The following is a 24,763-nucleotide window of genomic DNA, read 5'->3' on the forward strand; positions in this document are numbered from 1 at the left end:
AGAATAACTGTCCAAATTTTAATTGTATTTAAGACCAAACAGAAATAACAGCAAGAGTTCCCTCAAAATAGTCAGTCCTATACCACATAAAAAAACAAAGCAAAACAAAGCAAAACAAAGGTTCAATTGTAAGGCCTTTCAAAAGCAAAACTCCAGTTATTTAAATAAATCATTCGCACTTTTCATCTATAGATGAAAACAATTATCAGAGAGGTCACGACATATACGCGTAATACACATCACATGCAAACACTGAAGTATTAAAATCCTTTTTCCCATATTCATAGTTTCAAAACATGAGAAGTACCTTCTAGCTACTAAAAACCACCAACTGACCTAATCAAAATATCTTAGAAATGGTATCTGTTAAGGTACTCCTAAATTTTGTATTAACCTTGGTTCACCCTAATTTAGTCCATATACATGAACATATAGACTATCAAAGAGTACTTCTTTACTTTGTCGACTGACTCAGAGCACTGTTTCCACTTTTTATAATCCTGTCATGTGTGTGATACAGAAATATAAATTCTTTTCTAATACAGCCATATTTTCAAATAGACTAGTTTCCTTATATAGCATTTTCTTTTATTTACTGCATAAGCATCATGGATTGTTTTCCAATTAAAAAATACTATTTAGTGACTTCCTTAATGAGTGTGACTTTTTAAAAATGTCAGAAATGTCTGAAAAATAAGCTTTTATCTTTTTCAGTTTCAGCTACTAGAGTCTGTAACGGACCTTAGATAGCTGAACCCTAAAGATAGATCATTCCTATATACACCCATTCTGCTTTCTGCACTGAATTCCCAGCCACAAATTAAATTACCTTCAAAAGTTAACATGAGTATTGTACCTTGCAGAATTGTTATTAATAGTTCAATGGCAGTTGGACATCTTTGTCATACAAAACGGCATACAGACCACACATTGTTGCAGATCATAGGACAATGTAGCAGAAAATAGACTGTGAGAGTGACTTTACATAGAAGGAGTGAATACTTGTATAGAAGTAACATTTTACCTACTGTAAAAATGCGAACTTCCACAAAACCTAAAAACAGTGAAAACACAGTCTGGCAAATCCAAGATTTGTAAAAACTATGCATAAAACCCATGGTATTTGGGAAAAGAGGAAAGGTTTGTACAAGTAACAGTTTTAAAAATGTAACTTTTTTCCTAGAATCAATTACGCATTAATATATACACGCTAATCGAAAATATATTACAACCATGTCTGGAAAAGCAGTTGAACATTTCCTAAATGGATATTCTGTCATATTTACTGTATAATGTAGTTGTTAATACTGCGTAAGCACTGTTTAACTATTTTTAAACAAAAATGAACTGATTGCCTCCTCAAAACAAGTTTTAAACATCAAAACCTATGCTTATAAAATTTAAAACTTGCAAATGAAAACCACTACAAACTTCTCAAACGTTCCTCATATTCCAGGTATGTCAACCTAGTCATCAAGCATAGAAACCTACAGATATCCTTCAGTCCCTCTCTTCACTGGATGGCTTTTGCTTACCACAGGCCTCACCTGTGCTTTCCTCACTGCCATCTCCATTATGTTGTGGTTGATTACTGTCTTCAGCATCATATCCTCCATTTAGAGTCTTTGAACATGTCTGTTCCTTTTTTAGCTTTTTGTTTCGCCCTCTCTTCATTTAATCTTTGGTTTTATTTGCTGTGTCTATGAGTTTTTGTTTCTTATTTGTTTGTCTTGTTCTTTTGTTGTTTTTCTTTTACATACCACATATCAGTGAAACCATATGGTTCTCTGCTTTTTCTGAATGACTTATTTCACTTAGCGTTATACTCTCAAGATCCATCCATGTTGTCACAAATGTTCCTATATCATCTTTTCTTACCACCGAATAGTATTCCATTGTGTATATATACCACAACTTCTTTATCCATTCATCTAGCGAAGGACATTTTGGCTGTTTCCATCTCTTGGCCACCGTAAATAAAGCTGCAATGAACATTGGAGCACACGTGTCTTTATGGATAAATGTTTTCAAATTTTGGGGGTAGATACAGGAGAGGGATTGCTGGGTCATATGGTAATTCTATTCGTAATTTCTTGAGGAACCTCCACACTGCCTTCCATAGCGGCTGCACCAGTCTGCATTCCCACCAACAGTGTATGAGGGTTCCTTTTTCTCCACAGCCTCTCCAACACTTCTTACGATTTGTCTTGTTGATGATAGACATTCTAACTGGGGTGAGGTGATATCTCATTGTGGTTTTTATTTGCATTTCTCGATGATTAGTGATGTTGACCATTTTTTCATATGATTAGTTGCCATTTCTATGTCCTCTTTGGAGAAATGTCTCTTCAGGTCCTCTGCCCATTTTTCAATTCGGTTGTTTGTTTTTTTGTTGAGTTTCATGAGTTCCTTGTATATTTTGGATATTAGCCCCTTATCGGAGGCACTGTTTGCAAAAATCTTCTCCCATTCAGTTGGTTGCCTCTTTATTTTGTCGATGGTTTCTTTGGCTGTGCAGAACCTTTTAAGTTTCATATAGCCCCATTCGTTTATTTTAGCTTTTACTTCCATTGCCTTTGGAGTCAAATTCATAAAATGCTCTTTGGACCCAAGGACCATAAGTTTAGTACCTATGTTTTCTTCTATGCAGTTTATTATGTCAGGACTTATGCTTATGTCTCTGAACCATTTTGAATTAAATTTGGTACATGATTTAATGCATTGTTGTATTCTTTTGCACGTGGCTATCCAATTCTGCCAGCACCATTTATTGAAGAGGCTGTCTTTCCTCCATTGTATGTTTTTTGGTTCTTTGTCAAAAATTATCTGTCCATATTTATGTGGTTTTATTTCTGGGTTCTCAATTCTATTCCATTGGTCTATGTGTCTGTTTTTCTGCCAATACCATGCTGTTTTGATTATTGTAACCCTGTAGTACAAGCTAAAGTCAGGCAGTGTGATACCTCCAGCATTGTTCTTTTTTCTTAAGATTGCTTTGGCTATTCGGGGTCTTTTGTGGTTCCAAACAAATCTGATGATTTTTCTTCTATTTCTTTAAAAAATGCCATTGGGATTTTGATGGGATTGCGTTAAATCTGTATATTGCTTTAGGTAATATGGCCATTTTAACTATGTTGATTCTTCCAATCCATGAGCACGGAATGTCTTTCCATTTCATTGTGTCTTCCTCAATTTCTTTCAAAAATGTCTTCTAGTTTGCAGCATATAGGTCCTTCACATCCTTGGTTAAGTTTATCCAGGGTATTTTATTCTTTTTGCTGCAAATGCAAAAGGAACTGTTTTTGTATTTCTTTTTCTGAGATTTCATTGTTAGTATATAGGAATGCAATGGACTTTTGTCCGTTGATTTGTAGCCAGCAACTTAACTGTGTTCATTGATTGTTTCTAATAGCTTTTTGGTGGAGTCTTTAGGGTTGTACATATATAGCATCATGTCATCTGCAAAGAGAGACAACTTAACTTCTACATTCCCAATTTCGATGCCTTTTATTTCTTTCTCTTGCCTGATTGCTCTGGCAAGGACTTCCAACACTTTGTTGAAAAGCAGAGATGATAGGGGACAGCCCTGTCGTGTTCCTGAACGTAGAGCAAAGGACTTCAGTTTTTCACCATTAATTATGAGATTAGCTGAGGGCTTGTCATACATGGCCTTTATTACGTTAAGGTATTTTCCTTCCATATCTATTTTATTAAGTGTTTTAATCATAAATGGATGTTGTATCTTGTCAAATGCTATTTCTGCATCAATTAATATAATCTTTTGATTTTGTCCTTTATTTTGTTTATGTGATGTATCACATTGATGGATTTGCAGATGTTGAACCATCCTTGTGTCCCGGGGATGACCCACACTTGGTCGTGGTGAATAATCTTTTAACGCATTGTTGTATTCGATTTGCTAGAATTTTCTTTAGGATTTTTGCATCTGTATTGATCAGAGATATTGGTCTGTAGTTTTCTTTTTTTGTGTTGTCCTTACCAAGTTTTGGTATCAGGGTAATGTTGGCTTCATAAAATGAAATAGGGAGTACTGTCTCTTCTTCAATTTTTTGGAAGAGTTTGAGCAGGATTGGTATTAGATCCTCTTTGAAGGTTTGGTAGAATTCGCTAGTGAAGCCATCTGGTCCAGGACTTTTGCTTTGGTAAGGTTTTGGATGACTGATTCAATTTCAACACTGGTGATCGGTCTGTTTAGATTTTCCAGTTCTTCATGGTTCACCCTTGGAAGGCTATGTTTCTCAGAATTTCTCCATTTCTTCTAGGTTATTGAACTTGGTGGCTTATAGTCCTTCATAGTATTCTTGCATGATCCTTTGTATTTCTGTGGTGTCCGTGATAACTTCCCCTTTTTCATTTCTGATTTTGTTAATTAGTGTCTACTCTCTTTTTATCTTAGTGAGTCTAGCCAAGAGGTTGTCAATTTTGTTAATCTTTTCAAGGAACCATCTCTTTCTCACATTAATTTTTTCTATTGTCTTTTTGTTCTCTATTTCATTTAGTTCTGCTCTGATTTTTGTTATTTCCTTTCTTCTGCTGACGTTGGGTTTCTTTTGTTCTTCTTTTTCTAGTTCTTAACGTGTAAAATGAGGTTATTTATTTAGGATTTTTCTTGTTTCCTGAGATAGGCCTGTAGTGATATAAATTTCCCTCTTAAAACTGCTTTCGCCGCATCCCAAAAATTTTGCTAGGATGTATTTTCATTTTCGTTTGTTTCTATGTATCTTTTGATCTCTCCTCTAATTTCTTCTTTGACCCAGTCGTTCTTTAAAAGTATGTTGTTTAATCTCCATATGTTTGTGGTTATTCCTGCTTTCTTTTTGCAGTTGATATCCAATTTCAAAGCCTTGTGATCAGAGAATATGCTTGGTATGATTTCAAACTTCTTAAATTTGCTGAGGCTGATTTTGTGTCCCAATATATGGTCCAACCTTGAGAATGTTCCATGTACACTCGAAAAGAATGTATAGTCTGATGTTTTGGGATGAAGTGCTCTATGTATGTCAATTATGTCCATTTCATCTAATGTGTCATTTAGGGTTGCTATTTGTTATTTCTTTTCTGTTTGGATGATCTATCCATAGCTGTCAATGATGTATTTAAGTCCCCTAGTATAAATGTGTTTTGGTCAATTCTCATTTCAGGTCTCTTAGTAGTTGGTTGGTATATTTTGGTGCTCCCTGATTGGGGGCATAAATATTGATGACTGTTATGTCTTCTTGTTGTATAGTCTCCTTTACCATTATGAAATGTCCATCTTTGTCTCGTTATCTTTTTCACCCTGAAGTGTGTTTCATCGGAAATCATTATGGCTACACCTGATTTTCTCTGGGTACCGTTTGCTTGGACTGTCAGTTTCCACCCTTTCACTTTGAGGTATCCTGGTCCTTGTAGCTGAGATTTGTCTCTTGGAGACAGCATATGGTTGGGTTTAGTTTTTCGTTAACCAATCTTCTACTCTGTGCCTTTTTATTGGTTAGTTCAGTCCATTTACATTTAGGGTGATTATTGATACGTGAGGATTTCCTGTCATTCTATCTTTAGTTTTCTGGTAAGGGTGTGTCTCCATTGTTTCTTTGCCTTTTTGTTGTTGTCTATTATTTCTGTGTAGTGGTATTCTATGATGTTTCCCTCTGTTTCTTCTTTTATTACAGTATATATTTTAGTTCTGGATTTTTTTTCAGTGGTTACTCTTAAGTTTATGTAAAAGAAAGTGTGATATTTAGTGGATTTTAGAGTATTCCATTTTCTTCAGTAAACTTACTTTCTCAATTCCCATATTCCGGTTCAGGTCTTTACTCTCCCCCTTTTTATGTTGCCACAAATTGTCCCTGTTGATGGTGGTCGAATAGCCTCCTGTAGTATTTATTATAGTGCAGGTCATGTATTAAAAAATTCCCTCAGCTTCTGTGTGTCTAGAAAGGTCTTTATTCCTCCTTCATATCTAAAGGAGATCTTTGCTGGATATATTATTCTTGGTTCATAATTTCTGTCTTTCAATAGTTTGAATATTTGGTTCCACTCCCTCCTGGCTTGTAGAGTTCTGCTGAAAAATTTGATGGTAATCTAATGGTCTTTCCTTTGTTGGTTACCGTCTTCTTTTCCCTGGGTGATTTGAGGATTCTTTCTTTGTCCTTCATTTTTGACAGCTTCAATACAATGTGCCTTGGTGAAGGCCTGTTGGGATTGAGATCATTAGGTGTTCTATTTGCTTCTTGGATTCGAGGATCCAGTTCTGTCCACAAGTTTGGGAAGTTCTCATCAACAATTTGTTTGAATATATCCTCTGTTGACTTCTCTCTTTCTTCTCGTTCTGGCATGCCCATTATTCTGATATTGCTGTTTCTGATGTAGTCAGAAAGTTCTTGTAGATTTCTTTTATTTCTTTTAAGTCTCAAGTCTTTCTTCTTCCATCTGCGTCATTTCCAAGTTTCTATCTTCGATGTCACTGATTCTTTCCTCCACCTGGTCAACTCTACTACCTAAGCTGGTTATTTCATTCTTAATTTCTTCTATTGGGTTCTTAATCTCCAGAAATTTCATTTTTTTTTAATTTCAATCTCTTTTGTAAAATGCTCATGTTGTTCTTTGATTCCGTTTCTGAGTTTATTAAATTGCCTTTCTGTGTTTTCTTGCATCTCGTTCAGTTTTTTCAGAACTGTAGTCTTGAAGTCTCTGTCATTTAAGTCACATATTTCCATATCTTTAAGTTCCTTTTCTGGAGATTTTCACTTTCTTTCTGAGCTGTCTTGTTGTCTTGGTTATTCATGGCAATTAGTGATTTATTATTTATTTTCCTAGACATCTACAGGAGTGGCTTCTGGAACAGGTTGATAGGAAGACGTCTTTCTTTTGTTTGCCAATACTTGTTGGTAGAATGTTTTATTTTCTCTCCAACTGCAGCCTTTTTTTCCCCTCTCTCACATGGTAGTGCTATGTTTCCTCTGCACTATTCCAGTTTCTCACTCAATGGGGGGATTCCCTGGGAAACGGGCTTTTCCTCTGTTAGTATTTCACCTTGGTCATAGGGCGCCACGTTCCTGTGGGGATGCGGAGAACTTATGAAGTTCCAAAGCTCTGTCTGCACCAGATTCAGAGCCCGTATGTTTCAGCAGTTATTTTTACTCCTGCAGGGATCCACCCAGATAGGTGGCCCAGAACAATGGCGGAGACGACCACCATAGCCGGTCCCGCTTCCACAGCTCCCTCCCTTTTCCGAAATTAGTTGGGCTGCAAATCTGTGTCTGCGGTACACAGTTTTCAGAACAGCAAATATTCTGTTCTTTTGGTCTGACACTGCTACTGTTCTGCTTCTAGCATCGGGCAGGTGGGGGGAGGACGACTAGTCTCAGTGCCTAAGGCTTCCGTTCTCTGCTCAGTAGTGAGGGCTTAAACCACCATTTTCAGCCTTCTTCCCTCAGTCTTTTCTCCGCGGTCTCTGCCGTGAGCGTTGGGTTCAGCCGTGTTATATGCTGCCCCCTCAGCCCTGTGGGCCATAAGCGGAGCACTAGCAGTCCGAGTTCTTCCCTCTCCCACAGCTGCAGTAGTTCCGGGATGCAGCGAGCTCGGAGCACTGAGCTAGGTCTGCGTCCTGCGCCTCCGTGACTCCGTCTCTGCACTTCTCCCTTCCCTTCTCCCCCGCTGGCACGATTTTCCCACCTTTAGGTGGATTCAGTAGTGGGCCTGTTCGTCTTGCCTGTCTGCTGTGCAGGGAGTTCTTTGTGGAGTGATAGTTGTTTGATTAGTTGTAAATTCCAGGGAAGCTTTACAGAGGCTCACCTCACGCTGCCATTTTGATGATGTCTTTTCACCTTGATCATGTACTTCCTCTTCAGAATCAGAGGGTGATGTAACGCTCGTTTTAGCTAAAAAAACTTTTCAGTTCAACCTATTTCTTCCCCCCTTTTTTTTGTCTGGCTCTTTTGTTGGCTTATCTTCTTCCTTCTGGCCTCTTCATCATTTTAAAGCTGCTTTTTAGTTTTTTTTCCCCCTCTTGCCCTTTTTTATTACCTTTTGTCTTCCTCAGTTACTGTATCACTCTCTGAAGGACAAGTCTGTTTTACCCTTTGGAGTCTGTCTCTTGATTTTGGAATCCTGACTTTTGCAGCTGCTGGTCATCCTGTTTTAGGACTTACTTTTAGATTAATAGATGCTGTTGCTGTCACACTATTCCTGCCTCTTCGGTTTCTACTTTCTGCCTTTCTCTTTCTCCTTCTCAAAAGAAGGTATTTTTGATTATCTGAATGATTGAATCCAAGGGGGAGAACCCTGAGGATTTTCCTACTGCCACTAGTTTAGAATAAGGTTTTCTAGTTTAACGAAGTACAATTTTCCAGGTTTAAAAATAAATGTGGGAGGGAGAGCAGGGTAAGGTGTATCAAATATATGGTGACGGAAGGAGAACTGACTCTGGGTGGTGAACACACAATGGGATTTATAGATGATGTAATACAGAATTGTACACCTGAAATCTATGTAATTTCACTAACAATTGTCACCCCAATAAATGTAAAAAAATAAAAATAAATAAATGGCACTTATAAATAAATATGTAAACTTCTCTTAAATTTAACATTACTTTTTGTTTAAAATGGAAAATGTCCATTTTTCCTAATCAGAGAAGGCCTCTTTGATTTCTATGAAGGATAAAGTCTAAAAAATCTTGAAGGCATTATGAAATAAATATTTAAATAATTTGTTTAAAGCACTATTTCCACTTGTTGAAACATGTCACATTGTTTGGTGTTCAGGCTAGCTGCCTCAAGCTAACATCCAAAAAATCACAGCAATATGTAAATTCTATTTTACTTGCTATTTTATCTAATCCTATAGTCATATATCTAACGCTTAAGGAATGACAATGGAGATAAATAATTCTTGACTTTTGCTTAGCTTTAGGGTCTTTGCATTTGTGGGAAAATTCTAGGGAAATATTTTAATATTTTTAACTAAGTTCAATATCTAAAGGGTACTGAGGACATAAAACTCATATTTCAGATTTCCATTAATTAATTATATTAGAAGATATTAACCTAATTTATCTGAAAGATAACGTTAAAAATTTATTTAACCGTATTTTGGGTTCTGGTATTTTTCAGTTTATTTGGAATTGCAGGTGTCCAATATTTAGTTTTACTGTAATTTCATAGGCAGACCAGTGATGTACAAAAAAACCTCACATGGGGCCTTCTTTTGATAATTAACCTTTTTCTCCCTTTTAAAACCACACATGTACTAAAAGGGGAAAACTAGAGTATACCAATTTCAAACAAATGGATGGTTCAAAAGAATTTCAGTATCAAACAGAAAGTGTTAATTTAAAATATAAGTAAATGAATCTACATTTTAGTCATGATACCATGTTTGGGTTAGAAAAAGATTCTTCACATGGGTAAAATTATACGAGGCAATCAGACACTGGGTCTTAGATGTGAAATAAAAGATACAACTTAATTTTAGGAATTCTGGAATTAAAAAACAAAATAAAACAAACAGGGTTGTGTTCTCATAGCCAAAGCCAGAGTGATATGACTCCTACTAGATGGTTTCATTTAGACTTAACATTACTCATTCAACCACCTTAAAGGAAGTAACTTGGCCATTGTGATAGATAATGGGAGATTTCCTTGCAATGTCAATTGCCAATCCATTTTTGATATATAACACTGTAAGTTTAAGGTGTTGATTTGAAAAAAATATGTATATATGTATTTATATATGGCAAAATTAATATAGTAGTGTTCCTCACTACACATGATTACCATTGGGGGGTGGGATTGAGAACATTTAAGATCTGCTCTCCTAGCAACTTTCAAGCATGTAATACAGTATTGTTAACTATAATCACTGTGTTATACATTAGGTCTCTAGAACTTTTTCATCTTTTAAGTGGAAGTCTGTGCCCTTTGAATAACATCTTATTTCCCCCAGACCCTGGTAACCACCATTCTACTTTGTTTTTTACATGTTTAGCTTTCTTCAATTCCAAACATGTAAGTGAGATCATACAGTATGTGTCCTTCTCTGTCTGACTTTCTTAGCATAATGCCCTCAAGGTCCATTCATGTTGTCACAAATGGCAAGATTTCCTTCTTTTTCGTAGCTGAATGATACTACGTTTTATATACGCACCATGTCTTCTTTATCCATTCATACAGATCGTTTTCACATGTTCTCATGTTACTAATTAGCATCCTTTTATCTCAGCTTGAAGAACTTTTTTCACCATTTCCTGTGAGGCAGATCTAGTGGTAATGAACTCCTTCAGCTTTTTTTTTCCGCGGGGGTGGAGGGGCTGGGAAAGTTTTTATCTGTCCTTCATTTCTGGATAGAGTATTCTTGGCTGGCAGTTTTTTTTCTTTCAGCTCTTTGAATACATCATCCCACTCTCTCCTGGCCTATAAGGTTTCTGCTGAGAAATCTGCTGATAGCTTTATGGGGTTTGCTTGTAAGTTACAGCTTCTTATCTCTTGCTGCCCTTATGATTCTTTGTCTTTGATTTTTGACAGTTTCATTATAATGTGTCTTAGAGGAGATCTCTTTACATTGAGTCTGTTTGGGGATCTCTCAGCTTCATGAACTTGGATATCCAAACCATTCTCCAGATTTGGGAGGTTCACAAGCCATTATTTCTTTAAATATGCTTTCTGTTTCTCTCACTCTCTTTTGGGACTAGAATAATTTGCACATTGTTTCAATGGCATCACATAAGTCACATATGGGGTCAGACAATTAAATTTGCAAACTCATCCTAGAAAAAGTGCTACATACCTCATTGCTGAGTATCACTATGTTCACCTTCGAAGTACTCCCCTTGGGAAGCTGTGCACTGATGACAGCACCTAGACCACCCTTCAAAGCAATTCGGAACTCTTTTTCTGGAATGGCCATCAGAGCTGTCGTTGTATTATCCTTGATGTCCTGAATGTCATCAAAATGTCTTCCTTTCAATATTTCCTTTATCTCCGGGTAAAGAAAGAAGTCATTGGGGGTCAGATGAGGTGAGTAGGGAGGATGTTCCAATAGTTATTTGTTTATTGCCTAAAAACTCCCTCACAGACAGTGCTGTGTGAACGGGTGCATTGTTGTGATGGAAGAGACATGAATTGTTGGCGAAACGTTCAGGTCATTTTCGTCTAACTTTTTCACGCAGCCCTTTCAGCACTTCCAAATAGTAAAGCTGGTTAACTGTTTGTCCAGTTGGTACAAATTCATAATGAATAATCCCTCTGATATAAAAAAATGTTAGCAACATCATTGCAACAAGTTCGTGAATTTAATTGTCATGCCTCGTAGGTGTTCTTCACTCTTTTTCAGTCTTTTCTGTGTTCTCTGGATAATTTCAAAGGTCCTTTCTTCTAATGCACAGATGATCTCTTCTGCTTGATCCATTCTGCTGGTAATGCCCTCCATTGCATTTTTCACTGATTCATTGTATTCTTCAGCTCAAGTATCTGTTTTTTTCTATGATTTCTTTTTCTTTAACTTCATTTTGCTCGTGTATAGCTTCCCTGGTTTCATTAAATTGTCTATTTTATTGTAACTCATTGAACTTCCTTAAAATAGCTATTTTGAATTCTTTATTAGGTAAATTACAGATCTCCATGTGTCTGAGGTTGATTACTGGAAGGTTATTGTGATCCTTTGTTGGTGTCAGGTTGCCTTCATTTTTCACATTCGTCGAAGTCTTGCATTGCTGTCTTCACATTTGAAGTAGCAATCTCTTCCAACCATCCCTACTGACTGACTTTGGGAGAAAAATACCTTCCATGTGCCCTGCTAGGGATTCTGAAGCTTTCATAGGCCTTCCAGGGATACATCTGCTCCACATCTGCTCTTCTTGTTCTCTCTTGTGGCAGAATTCTTAAGCCTGTATGCCTTCTCTCTATTATGCAACACACCCGGCCACATGCTAATAGCCTTCCTTTTTTGCTTTCCCAACGGTGATGCTAAAGTTCAAGTTTGTGTTCGCTTCCTGGCCCACAGATTCTGGCAGGTGAATTTCTGCACATGTTCACTAGCCATCTAACAAAGCTTGCTCTTACACCATCAGGAACATGCACAGGAAGCCAGCTACAGGATGGGAGAGTGTGGCTGAGGTGTGTGGAACACTAGGGGTGTTTATAGGCCAGTTGGAGGGATCCGTGGGCTAAGTGTCCCTAGCACCTTGTTGGCAGGCTTCTTGACGGAGTCTACAATGCCATTAATAGTAGGATCCATGTCTGTTTAATGCCCTCTGAGAGTCCTAACTGCCACTTTCCCAGCCTCTTTCTGCCTCCCAGTCAGAAAGCTCACGACTCAGTACTCTGGATGGGGCGAGAGAGCCATGGGCCTTTCTGGCAACATCCTGTACAGCTGGGGAAGCCAGGTGCCCAGTCATATGGTCTCACTTTCCTTGCAGAAGAAATCATGAGTGAGAAGTTCTCTCTTGGCTCTGAGCGATGTATGCCACCTTGGGGAAGAGGTGACATGAGTAAAGTCAAACGATTCCTCTTGCCCTCTCCAATGCATCTAAACTTGTATTTTTTTCTGCATCAGCATTCTGGAACTTCTCCACTGGACTCCTGGACTCCCATCAAGGTTCTCTTGCCCACAGGTGATTATCTAAGACTGTTCTTCAGGGGCTCCTGGACTGCAGCTGAGAGGGGCTGGAGCCAGTTCGTAGGCCACTGCAGAGTCCACAGCCAGGACCGAGATCTGTCTGCCTCTTCTCTGATGCACAGGTGGATGACATTCCTCCCAGGTCCCTTGGAATATGGTGCTGGATCTCACAGCCCCCCAAAAGGCACTTTTGTCTATGGATAGATGTCAAATTGTTGTTGGGGGGGGTGGGATACAAACAAGGGATGTCTTATTTGGCCACCTTCCTGATGTGCTGACTCCCTTTAATGCCAAGGTACCATTGCACTAAAATGGCTGTGGAGATATAATCTGTGGACAGCTGTTGGTGAACTTGAGGCAGATGACAGGAAAGTAAGTGACTGGTATTATCCAGAACTTCTCATGAGCTCTGAAAAGAATTTAATCTGTGGCAGTCTTCCAGGGAGACAGTCTTGGAAAATAAACACTGGATATCAGGCCTGGCCTTGTGCTATTTAACTTATTCTTGTACTCTTAACGAAAGCAGAAGGCAAAATGAACTATCCAGTTTTTTTAGTAACAGCTTCTGTTTAACACTGAACGCGGCTAAAGGTGAACATATTTTTCAAAGCTCAATTATATCACATTTGTAGTTGCATGCTACAAAGATAAAAACTATTGTGCTAACTGAAATTCTCCCCATCTCTAAGAACAGAAATATCTTACTTTTTCGATGAAGAAACTCTGCAACCAAAGCTGCTACATGGACATAACACATTGCCACCTGAAAAAGGATAACAAAGAACTATAAGAATGTGTTCCACCAGTTTGGTAGGGTTGTATTTAGAACAAAGCTTTAAGTAATCACCTCTGAAAAATCTCCATTTTTTACATGAATCTTGGCCATGCTATCAAGCCAGGTTTTCCTGAGCTCTGGGGTACTTGCATAGGACTTGGCTAAGCTATACTGGAGATCAATTAGCATTTCAGGGTCTTTCTCATGCTCCTTCATTTGTGCAGTGGCCATAAGAACGGTACGGATTCTCTTGGTCAAGTCTTTGACTTCTGTGGGAAAAGCAGTTGCCTAATTTCAAAACAAACAAAAGACATATTTATCAGTATCATCAAAGTGCTCTAAGCCTCGTCATTCAATCCTGGGACTACCCTGTTTCCCTGAAAATAAGACCTAGCCGGACAATCAGCTCTAATCTGTCTTTTGGAGCAAAAATTAATATAAGACCGGTATTATGTTATATTATGTTATACTACATATTATGTTGTATTATTTAAGTCCCAGTCTTATAGCAAAATAAGACTAGGTATTATATTATATTATATTACATTACATTATTTTATATTATATAAGACCCAGTTCTATATTATAGTAAAATAAGACCGGGTCTTGTATTAATTTTTGCTCCAAAAGATGCATTATAGCTGATTGTCCCGCTAGGTCTTATTTTCAGGGAAATATGGTAACATATGATTTTTTCCTCTTTGTTACTGTTCTTAGTATTTGGTTCTTAGTTCTTGGAATGTGGCATGTCTAAAGAGCTTTAATTGTTTTTAAACTATCCTACTAGCTCAGGCTTCAAAGGCTCTGAACTCGATGGCAGTATATTCACAATACAGAAAAGCATAGACTCTGGAGCCAGACTACCTGGCTTTGATCCTCAGTTCCTCCACTGTGAATTCTATAGCCATGAGATTAATCTATATTCACCTTATTGTGTAACTTTAGTTACAACAGTAACTAAAAGTCGACAGCATACTATGTACCAAGCAGTGGTCTGGGTGCTATACATGTTTTAATTTTTATAACAACCCTGTGAATAAAGTATATCATAATTCATTTTACCAATGGAATACTGAGGCACACAGCAGTTAAGTAGCTTGGCCAAAGTCTCACAGTTGGTAAGTGGTAGAGACAGGATTTATGCCCAGGGAGTATGGCTCCAGAGCTAATGATCTTAGCTACTCTTCCACACCGACAAGCAGACCTATCCCATCCACTGACTGCCACATACACTGAAGTGAAAACCATACTGCAAAAGTGTCCACTTATACAAATAAAAGAGGTTATGAATCACAGAACACTCTAAAGAGGTTATTAACCTCTCCCAAAGTGTTGGTTTATGTCCTTCAAAATCCTTAAGTTACAGATTCCTCTTTATTCTGGCCATTAAGATAGTCCTATCACTTCCTCTTAACCCCACTGGAATAATCACAATTACCTGTATGATTCAAAGAAGGTGAATAAGAGACAAGTGTAGGGTTACAGAGCTTTTCAGTGTGACTATAACCAAATGTGGAGGAAATGGTTTACAGAAGTGCTTTCTTTATCCCTTTAAAAAGAATAATTATATACATAAAGTCCCTTCTTATACAATGAGAGATTCCATTTATTGGGGGAAAGGCATAGGTTGTAGCAGGGTTTATTGGTAGTAACTGCCTTGTCAGAAAAAAACTGTTGTTTCAGAAATGAGTCATGAAAATGATTTCCTTATCAAGGAGAGCCAAAACAGACTCCATTTATTTTGAAAAAGTTACTACTCCAACTTTTATGTAACATGGGATTAAGGATGATAACAACTGGCAAAATAAAGTCTTAGAATATGAATAGAAGATCCTAAATGACAGAGGTTGCTTCTGTACTCAAGGGATTAGTTGGAACATATACTGATCTCCTGGGGAACCAGCGGAACTGGCTGGAAAGCAAACTTTCCCAGCCTGAGGACGGTTGGCACTACTCATGTTTTTTTCAGTCCAAGCAATGTTCCTGTGGGAATTTTTTTGTTTTGTTTTTGTTACATGGAGTCTACACATTCCAAACATCAAGTATGCTATGACTGTGAGCTTTTTTTTCAGATTTTACACAATATTGTCAAATTATGTTGGAAGTTGACCTTTCCCAAGAATGGGGATAATTCCTCTGGGAGGAAAAGTCCACTATTGGCAAAGGATTCCTCTTTTTTGTACACATGTAGCACTAAAGATCAGAACCTGCAACAAAACATTAAATTAATTTTGACAATGTTAGAGGTTTTAAGCAGAGAGGTAAGAAAGAGGAATGGTGGTCTTTGGGTGTGCCACTAAGTGCCTATGGCAGGGGTGTCCAAACTTTTTTCAACATTCTTCACCAAGGGCCATATGCGGTAAAATACACAAACAGTCGGGCCACTCATTCGAGGTGAAGTACGTATTGCCTCACCTGGTTTACTTACGTAAACTAAATATATTTTTGGAATTTGCTGCGGGTCGATTAAAAATGGATTGCGGGCTGCAGTTTGGACACCCCTGATCTATGGCAACCCACAATTAGTTAACAGATCATTCTTCAAACTCAGAAAGCCATCAAATAATGAATCCCTTCTGGACCATTCCTCATCTGTTGGCAATAGAGCAGGCAGCTCTTAGCTGCTCTAAGAAGTGAAATTTTGCGAAATTTGAAATTCAGTGCTTAATTAACCAATATTATAAAATGGTAACAACTGCTAAGAAAGGATCCATTTATTTTCTGAGCAAGTTTAGAAATCAAAACCAGAAAAAAACTTCAAATCCTACTAGCCGTAACTGTGGATACACAGTAGAGTCAATCATCTAATATTAAACATCTGCTATGTACCAGGCAGTGCTCTAGGTACTAAGAGATACAGTGCTCTACAATACAAAGTCTTGGCTCATGAAGCTTACATTCTATGCACGCTATTCTATCAAAAGTTGTGAATCCAATGATAGTTTAATTTTAGGAGTGTAAACTTCCCTGACAGTGGAGGTAGTTGTAGTTTATTATTCGAAGTGAAACATACCTTCATAGGTCTGTCACTATTTGCAAAATTATTGATAATGAATAAAGACTCCTGAAATCTCGAGCCTCCACTCAGCGCTACATCAGCGATTAGCTGGCTTACAGCAATTATAATCTGTGGAAAGAAGCAAACATTGTTTTTCAAATGTCTTTTGAACAAATGCTGTTCGTTTTCATAATTGTATAACCCCATAAGCACTCATATGAAATGAGTCTTTTAAAGATTCTACAGAGTTCAATCATAATCTACTTTCTTCAGACATGAGGGGTTTAAATTCTTCTACTGAAATAACTTCAAAGGTCCCAATTTCAATTTTTTAAAAATTTATTGGAGTGACAATTGTTAGTAAAATTACATAGATTTCACGTGTACAATTCTGTATTACATCATCTATAAATCCCATTGTGTGTTCACCACCCAGAGTCAGTTCTCCTTCCATCACCATATATTTGATCCCCCTTACCCTCATCTCCCACCCCCTACCCCCCTTACCCTCTGCCAATTTCAAAGTTTATTGGGACATTTCCTGGTTAGATGTGAAAGTTTTTTCAAAACTCATAGTACAGCTAGATCCAAAACTGTCTCATAATAGTGAAGTGAAACAGCAGTGGTCAGGTCTCCATTTTGAATATGCTTGCTAGGTAGTAGCTATAGTAATGTTGGGAACAAATGACATTTTCTTTGATGGTTTCTCATTCCTTTTCACTAGCATATTTCAGTGTGCCACAATCCCAACTCTAGCACCTCAGCTCCCTTCATTGTTTCTGACTAGGACCTACCAGTTTAGACAGAAGTATACATAATGGACTTTGATGGTTCTTTTTAATCTCTCAGGATCCCTTGGAGGAATGCCTAAATAATTCATGCTAAGGTGCTAATGGCTGGATGCTTTACCAGGGTCCTTGGGAAGCAGAATACTGTAGGAGCTATGAGTACAGGCTCTAGAATCAAACTGCCTCAGATTCAAATCTTAATTTTATCAATTACTCACTGTGTGGCTTTGGAAAAGTTATTTGATTGACCCTTCTGTACTTCACTTTTCCTCATTTGTTATATGGGAATGATAATACTTGTTTTATAGAGCTGTGCTGAGGATCAAAGAGATTATAATCATAGCAATACTAGTTAACCCTTTATCAAGCTCTTACTATGTGCCAGACATGGTTCTAAGTCTTCACATTTATTAATTCATTTATATTTGAATAAAGGACTTGAGAGAACTGACCCTAACAGGGAATTTCAGGCATACTGGCACAATTGCAGAAATGTTTTAGAGGAAGATGGTAGTCAAGTGACACCTCATGTAAAGGTGAAGTGATATAAAAGCCCTAACATGTAATGCTGGCCCTCACATCCAAAGTAATTATATTGCAGATTTTTACAGGAAGAATATACTTTTATCAGATTTCCACATTACTGTTGACATTTCTAAAAACCTACTTATGGCTGTTTCCTCATTAATAATCCAACCTCCAATAAACAACTCCAATGGGACAGACCATGGCAGTGAAGATATAAATATGACCAAGGATTTCCCATATTACAAAGAGGTCTTTTGAGTCAAGAAGTCCCAACTATGGTTCAGAGATATTTCATCAAACAAGCAGAAAAATATGCAGATGCTGAATAACAACTGTCATATATTAAGTGTCTATTATGTACTAGGCATTGTGCCTCGTACTGCACATACTTTATTTTTATCCCTCATGATAATGCTGCAAGGTAAAATATACTTGGCCTCATTTTACAGATGAGGGAAATGGTTAAGACAGATTTAGGGTTTTGCCTAGAGTCACACAGTAAATAACTAGCTGAGCTATAATTCAGCCCAAGTGGGTCTGATTCTAAAGTTCATGCTTTCCACCACACCTTGAGGCTTCTCTCATTTTTCACTTACCGGGCATGCTAGAACATGAAAAACACAAACTATATTATTACCTGTTATGGAATATTTAACAAGTGTTTTGTTTGTTATTTAATCATCTCATTTAATCCTCGCAACAATCCAATGAAGTAGGTACAAATATTTACCACTATTTTACATATAAATAAACTCAATCACTGAATCACTAAGGAAGTAACTTACTCAAGGTCACACACTGTGCGGTAGTTCTGGAATCTGAACTGGACTCTATGTTCTTAACACCTATATGCTAGAGCAGCACTATACAATAGAAATATGATATGAGCCATGTATGGAATTTTAAATTGTCTAGTAGCCACATTAAAAAGATAAAGGTGAATTTCGATAATTTTACTTAACCCAATATATCCAAAATATCATTTCAACATACAGTCAACATAACATGATTGAGATATTTTACCTTTTTTGGTACTTAGGTGTTAAAAGGCAATGGGTATTCCATATTTATGGCATATCTCAACTTAGACTAGCTACATACATTTCAAGAGCTAAACGGCCACATGTGGCTAATAGCTATTGTATTGGATAGAGTAGCTCTCAATCTTGAACCAGAGGCTAAAGATTGAGTTAAAAAAAAGGAGAGCTGAGCTACGTCATCAAAATGGCGGAGTGAGGTGAGCCTCTGTAAAGCTCCCCTGGAATTTACAACTAATCGAACAATAACTCCACAAAGGACTCCCTGCACAGCAGACAGGCAAGACGAACAGGCCCACTACTGAATTCACCTAAAGGTGGGAGAATCGCGGGAGCAGGGGAGGAAGGAAAGGACAAGTGAGGAGACGGAGCCGCACTGGCGCAGGACGCAGACCTGGCTCAGTGCTCCGAACTCGCTGCATCCCGGAACTACCACAGCTGTGGGAGAGGGAATAACACGGACTGCTAGGGCTCCGCTTACGGACCACAGGGCTGAGGGGGCAGCATGTAACACAGCTGAACCCAAACCTCACGGCAGAGACCTCGGAGAAAAGACTGAGGGAGGAACGCTGAAAATCGTGGTTTAAGCCCTCACTACCAAGCAGAGAACGGAAGCCTCAGGCACTGAGACTAGCCACCCCTTCCCTACCCTCCAGGAGCTCGCCCCGCCCCCACCTGCCCAGTGCTAGAAGCGGAACAGTAGCACTGTCAGATCAAAAGAACGGAATATTTGCTGTTCTGAGAACTGTGGACTGCAGACACAGATTCGCAGCCCAACAAGTTCCGGCAAAGGGGAGGAAGCTGTGGAAGCAGGACCGTCTGTGGTGGTGGTCGCCGCCATTGCTCTGGGCCACCTCTCACAACTCACCGCACCCCTGGTCCCACCTATCTGGGCAGATCACTGCAGGAGTAAACAGAACTGCTGAAACATACAGGCTCTGAATCTGGTATAGGAAGAGCTTTGGAACTTCAGAAGCTCTCCGAATCACCAAAGGGACATGGTACCCTATGACCCAGGTGAACTGTTACCAGGGGAGAAGCCCATTTCCCAATGAATCCCCCCATTGTGTGAGAAGCTGGAATAGTGCTGAGCAAATATAGAAATACTGTGTGAGAGAGGGGAAAAAAAAAGGCTGCAGTCGGAGAGAAAATAAAACATTCTACCAACAAGTATTGGAAAACAAAAGAAAGACCTCTTCCTATCAACCTGCTGCAGAAGACACTCCTGTAGATGTCCAGGAGTAGAAATAATAAATCAGAAATTGCCATGAATAACCAAGGCAACAAGACAGCTCAGAAAAAAAGTGAAAAGTCTCCAGAAAAGGAACTTAAAGATATGGAAATATGTGACTTAAATTACAGAGAATTCAAGACTGCAGTTCTGACAAAACTCAATGAGATGCAAGAAAACACAGAAAGACAATTTAATGAACTCAGAAACGCAATCAAAGAACATGACCATTTTACGAAAGAGATTGAAATTTTATAAAAGAACCAAATGGAATTTCTGGAGATTAAGAACTCAATAGAAGAAATTAAGAATGAAATAAACAGCTTAGGGAGTGGAGTTGACCAGATGGAGCAAAGAATCAGTGACATCGAAGACAGAAACCTGGAAATTACATAGATGGAAGAAGAATGAGACTTGAGACTTAAAAGAAATGATAGAACTCTACAAAAACTTTCACTACATCAGAAAGAGCAATATAAGAACAATAGACATACCAGAAGGAGAAGAAAGACAGAAGGGAACAGAGAATATATTCAAACAAGCTGTTGATGAGAACTTCCCAAACTTGTGGACAGAACTAGATCCTCGAATCCAAGAAGCAAATAGAACACCTAATAACCTCAATCCCAACAGGCCTTCTCGAAGGCACATTGTATTGAAGCTGTCTAAAATCCACAACAAAAAAAGAATCCTCAAGGCAACCAGGGAAAAGAAGACAGTAACCTCCAAAGGAAAGCCCATTAGATTATCATCAGAATTTTCAGCAGAAACTCTATAAGCCAGGAAGGAGTGTAACCAAATATTCAAACTATTGAAACAGAGAAATTATGAGCCAAGAATAACATATCCAGCAGAGATATCCTTTAGATATGAAGAAGGAATAAAAACCTTTCAAGACATACAGAAGCTGAGGGAATTTTCTTTTTTTTTTTTTTTTTGAATACCTTCCCCAAATTAATTTTCAAAAAAACCCTGAGCCCTGAGGCCACTTGTGGTTACCAGCTGCTTCCAAATCCCTTCACCTTTCCCCTTATCCCCAACCCCCCCCTCCCACACCCATCTAAAAACTCTCGGTTTTTTTCTTTGTGTCCCCAAAACTGTTTCTGATTAGTTCATTCACATAATCTTTTCTTTAGATTCCATATATAAGTGAGATCATATGGTACTTGTCTTTCTCTTTCTGACTTATTTCACTTAACATAATATTCTCTAGATCCATCCATGTTGCTGCAAATGATAAGATTTCTTTCTTCTTTATGGCTGCGTAATACTCCATTGTATAAATGTACCACAGAGAAGCTGAGGGAATTTTCTAATACACGACCTGCACTACAAGAAATACTAAAGGAGGCTATTCCACCATCATCAACAGGGACAATTTGTGGCAACACAAAAAGGGGGAGAGTAAAGGCCTGAACCGGAATATGGGAATGGAGAAAGTAAGTGTGCTGAAGAAACTGAAATATTCTAAATATCAAAGTTTCTTTTACATAAACTTAAGGGTAACCACTAAAAAAAAATCCACAACTGAAATATATACTGTAATAAAAGAAGAAACAGAGGGAAACATCATACAATACCACCACACAGGAATAATAGAAAACAACAAAAAGGCAAAGAAACAATGGAGACACAGCCTTACAAGAAAACTAAAAATAGAATGACAGGAAATCCTCATGTATCGATAATCACACTAAATGTAAATGGACTGAACTCACCAATAAAAAGGCACAGACTAGCAGATTGGATCAAAAAACTAAACCCAAACATATGCTGTCTCCAAGAGACATATCTCAGCTACAAGGACAAGCATAGACTCAAAGTGAAAGGGTGGAAATTGACACTCCAAGCAAATGGTACCCAGAAAAAATCAGGTGTAGCCATAATGATATCAGATGAAATAGACTTCAGGGTGAAAAAGATAACAAGAGACAAAGATGGACATTTCATAATGCTAAAGGGGACTATACAACAAGAAGACATAACAGTCATCAATATTTATGCCCCCAATCAGGGAGCACCAAAATATACCAGGCAACTACTAACAGAACTAAAGGGAGAAATTGACCAAAACACAATTATACCAGGGGACTTAAATACATCATTGACGGCTATGGATAGATCATCCAAACAGAAAAAAATAACAAAATAGCAGCCCTAAATGACACATTAAATGAAATGGACATAACTGACATATATAGAGCACTTCATCCCAAAACATCAGACTGCACATTCTTTTCAAGTGTACGCGAAACATTTTCAAGGATAGATCATATATTGGGACATAAAATCAGCCTCAGCAAATTTAAGAAGACTGAAATCATACCAAGCATATTCTCTGATCACAAGTCTTTGAAATTGGATATCAACTGCGATAAGAAAGCATGAAAAAACACAAACACATGAGATAAAACAACATACTTTTAAAGAATGACTGGGTCAAACAAGAAATTAGAGATCAAAAGGCACATAGAAACAAATGACAATGAAAATACATCCTACAAAAATTTTGGGGATGCAGCAAAAGCAGTTTTAAGAGGGAAATTTACATCATTACAGGCCTATCTCAAGAAACAAGAAAAATCCCAAATAAATAACCTCAGGTTACACCGTATAGAATGAGAAAAAGAAGAACAAGTGAAACCCAAGGTCAGCAGAAGAAAGGAAAGAACAAAAATCAAAGCAGGGCTAAATGAAATAGAGAACAAAAAGAGAATAGAAAAAAGTAATGTGACAAAGAGCTGGTTCTTTGAAAAGATTAACAAAATCGACAAACCCTTGGCTAGACTCACTAAGATAAGAATAGAGAAAACACTAATTAACCAAATCAGAAATGAAAAAGGGGAAGTTATCATGGACACCACAGAAATACAAAGAATTATCCAAGAATACTATGAAGGACTATATGCCACCAAATTCAATAACCTAGAAGAAATGGACAAGTTCTTAGAAACATATAGCCTTCTAAGGCTGAACCATGAAGAACTTTAAAATCTAAACAGAGCTATCACCAATAACGAAATTGAATCAGTCATCCAAAACCTTACCAAAAGCAGAAGTCTGGGACCGGATGGCTTTACTAGTGAATTCTACTAAACCTTCAAACAGGATCCAATACCAATCCTACTCAAACTTTTCCAAAAAATTGAAGAAGAGACAGTATTCCCTAACACATTTTATGCGGCCAACATTACCCTGATACCAAAACATGGTAAGGAGAACACAAAAAAAGAAAACCACAGACCAATATCTCTGATCAATACAGATGCAAAAATCCTAAACAAAATTCTAGCAAATCGAATACAACAATGCATTAAAAAGATTATACATGACGACCTGATGTGGTTCAACCCACGGGCACAAGTATGGTTCAATATACGCAAATCCATCAATGTGATACATCACATAACAAAATAAAGGACAAAAATCATGATTATATCAATTGATGCAGAAATAGCATTTGACTAGATGCAACATCCATTACGATTACAACACTTAATAAAATAGGTATAGAAGGAAAATACCTTAATAATAATAAAGGGCATATATGACAAGCCCTAGCTAATCTCATAATTAATGGTGAAAAACTGAAGGCCTTTGCTCTACATTCAGGAACACGACAGGGCTGTCCCCTATCACCTCTGCTTTTCAACATAGTGTTGGAAGTCCTTGCCAGAGCAATCAGGCAAGAGAAAGAACTGAAAGGCATCCAAATTGGGAAATGAAGAAGTTAAATTATCACTCTTTGCAGGTGACATGATGCTATATATAGATAACCCTAAAGAGTCCACCAAAAAGCTATTAGAAACAATCAACAAATACAGTAAAGTTGCTGGCTACAAAATCAACGTACAAAAGTCCATTGCATTCCTATATACTAAAAATGAAATCTCAGAAAAAGAAATACAAAAAACAATTCCCTTTGAAATTGCAGCAAAATGAATAAAATATCTAGGAATAAATTTAATGAAGGATGTGAGAGACTTATATGCTGAAAACTAAAAGATATTTTTGAAAAAAATTGAAGAAGACACAAAGAAATGGAAAGACATTCTGTGCTCATAGATGGGAAGAATCAACATACTTAAAATGGCCATATTACTCAAAGCAATATACAGATTTAACGCAATTCCCATCAAAATCCAATGGCATTTTTTAAAGAAACAGAGTAAAAAATCATCAGATTTGTTTGGAACCACAAAAGACCCGAATAGCCAAAGCAATCTTCAGAAAAAAGAACAATACTGGAGGTATCACACTACCTGACTTTAGCTTGTACTACAGGGCTACAATAATCAAAACAGCATGGTATTGGCAGAAAAACAGACACATAGACCAATGGAATAGAATTGAGAACCCAGAAATAAAACCACATAAATATGGACTGATAATTTTTGACAAAGAAGCTAAAAACATACAATGGAGGAAAGACAGCCTCTTCAATAAATGGTGCTGGCAGAATTGGATAGCCACGTGCAAAAGAATAAAACTGGACTGCTATGTCACCATGTACCAAAATTAATTCAAAATGGATCAAAGACTTAAGCATAAGACCTGACACAATAAACTGCATAGAAGAAAACATAAGTACTAAACTTATGGAACTTGGGTTCAAAGAGCATTTTATGAATTTGACTCCAAAGGTAATGGAAGCAAAAGCTAAAATCAACGAATGGGACTATGTGAAACTTAAAAGCTTCTGCACAGCCAAAGAAACTATCAAGAAAATAAAGAGGCAACCAACTGAATGGGAGAAGATTTTGCGAACAGTGCGTCCCATAAGGGGCT

At 37.6% G+C, this 24,763-nt stretch overlaps 1 protein-coding gene across 2 annotated transcripts in view; it reads right to left on the minus strand.

Moving 5' to 3' along the window:
• Positions 1-24,763, minus strand: part of DOCK11 (dedicator of cytokinesis 11) — a 267,077-nt gene that overhangs the window by 46,174 nt on the left and 196,140 nt on the right. For both annotated transcript variants that reach the window (XM_081043897.1, XM_081043896.1), the window contains 3 exons: positions 16,407-16,520; positions 13,466-13,681; positions 13,324-13,381 (listed from right to left, as the gene is read on the minus strand). In XM_081043897.1, the coding sequence (XP_080900023.1) occupies positions 13,324-13,381; positions 13,466-13,681; positions 16,407-16,520 (388 nt within the window). The remainder of the gene's footprint in view (positions 1-13,323; positions 13,382-13,465; positions 13,682-16,406; positions 16,521-24,763) is intronic.

This window comes from Rhinolophus hipposideros (assembly GCF_964194185.1).
Source record: "Rhinolophus hipposideros genome assembly, chromosome: X".
NCBI classification, from domain to species: Eukaryota; Metazoa; Chordata; class Mammalia; order Chiroptera; family Rhinolophidae; genus Rhinolophus; species Rhinolophus hipposideros.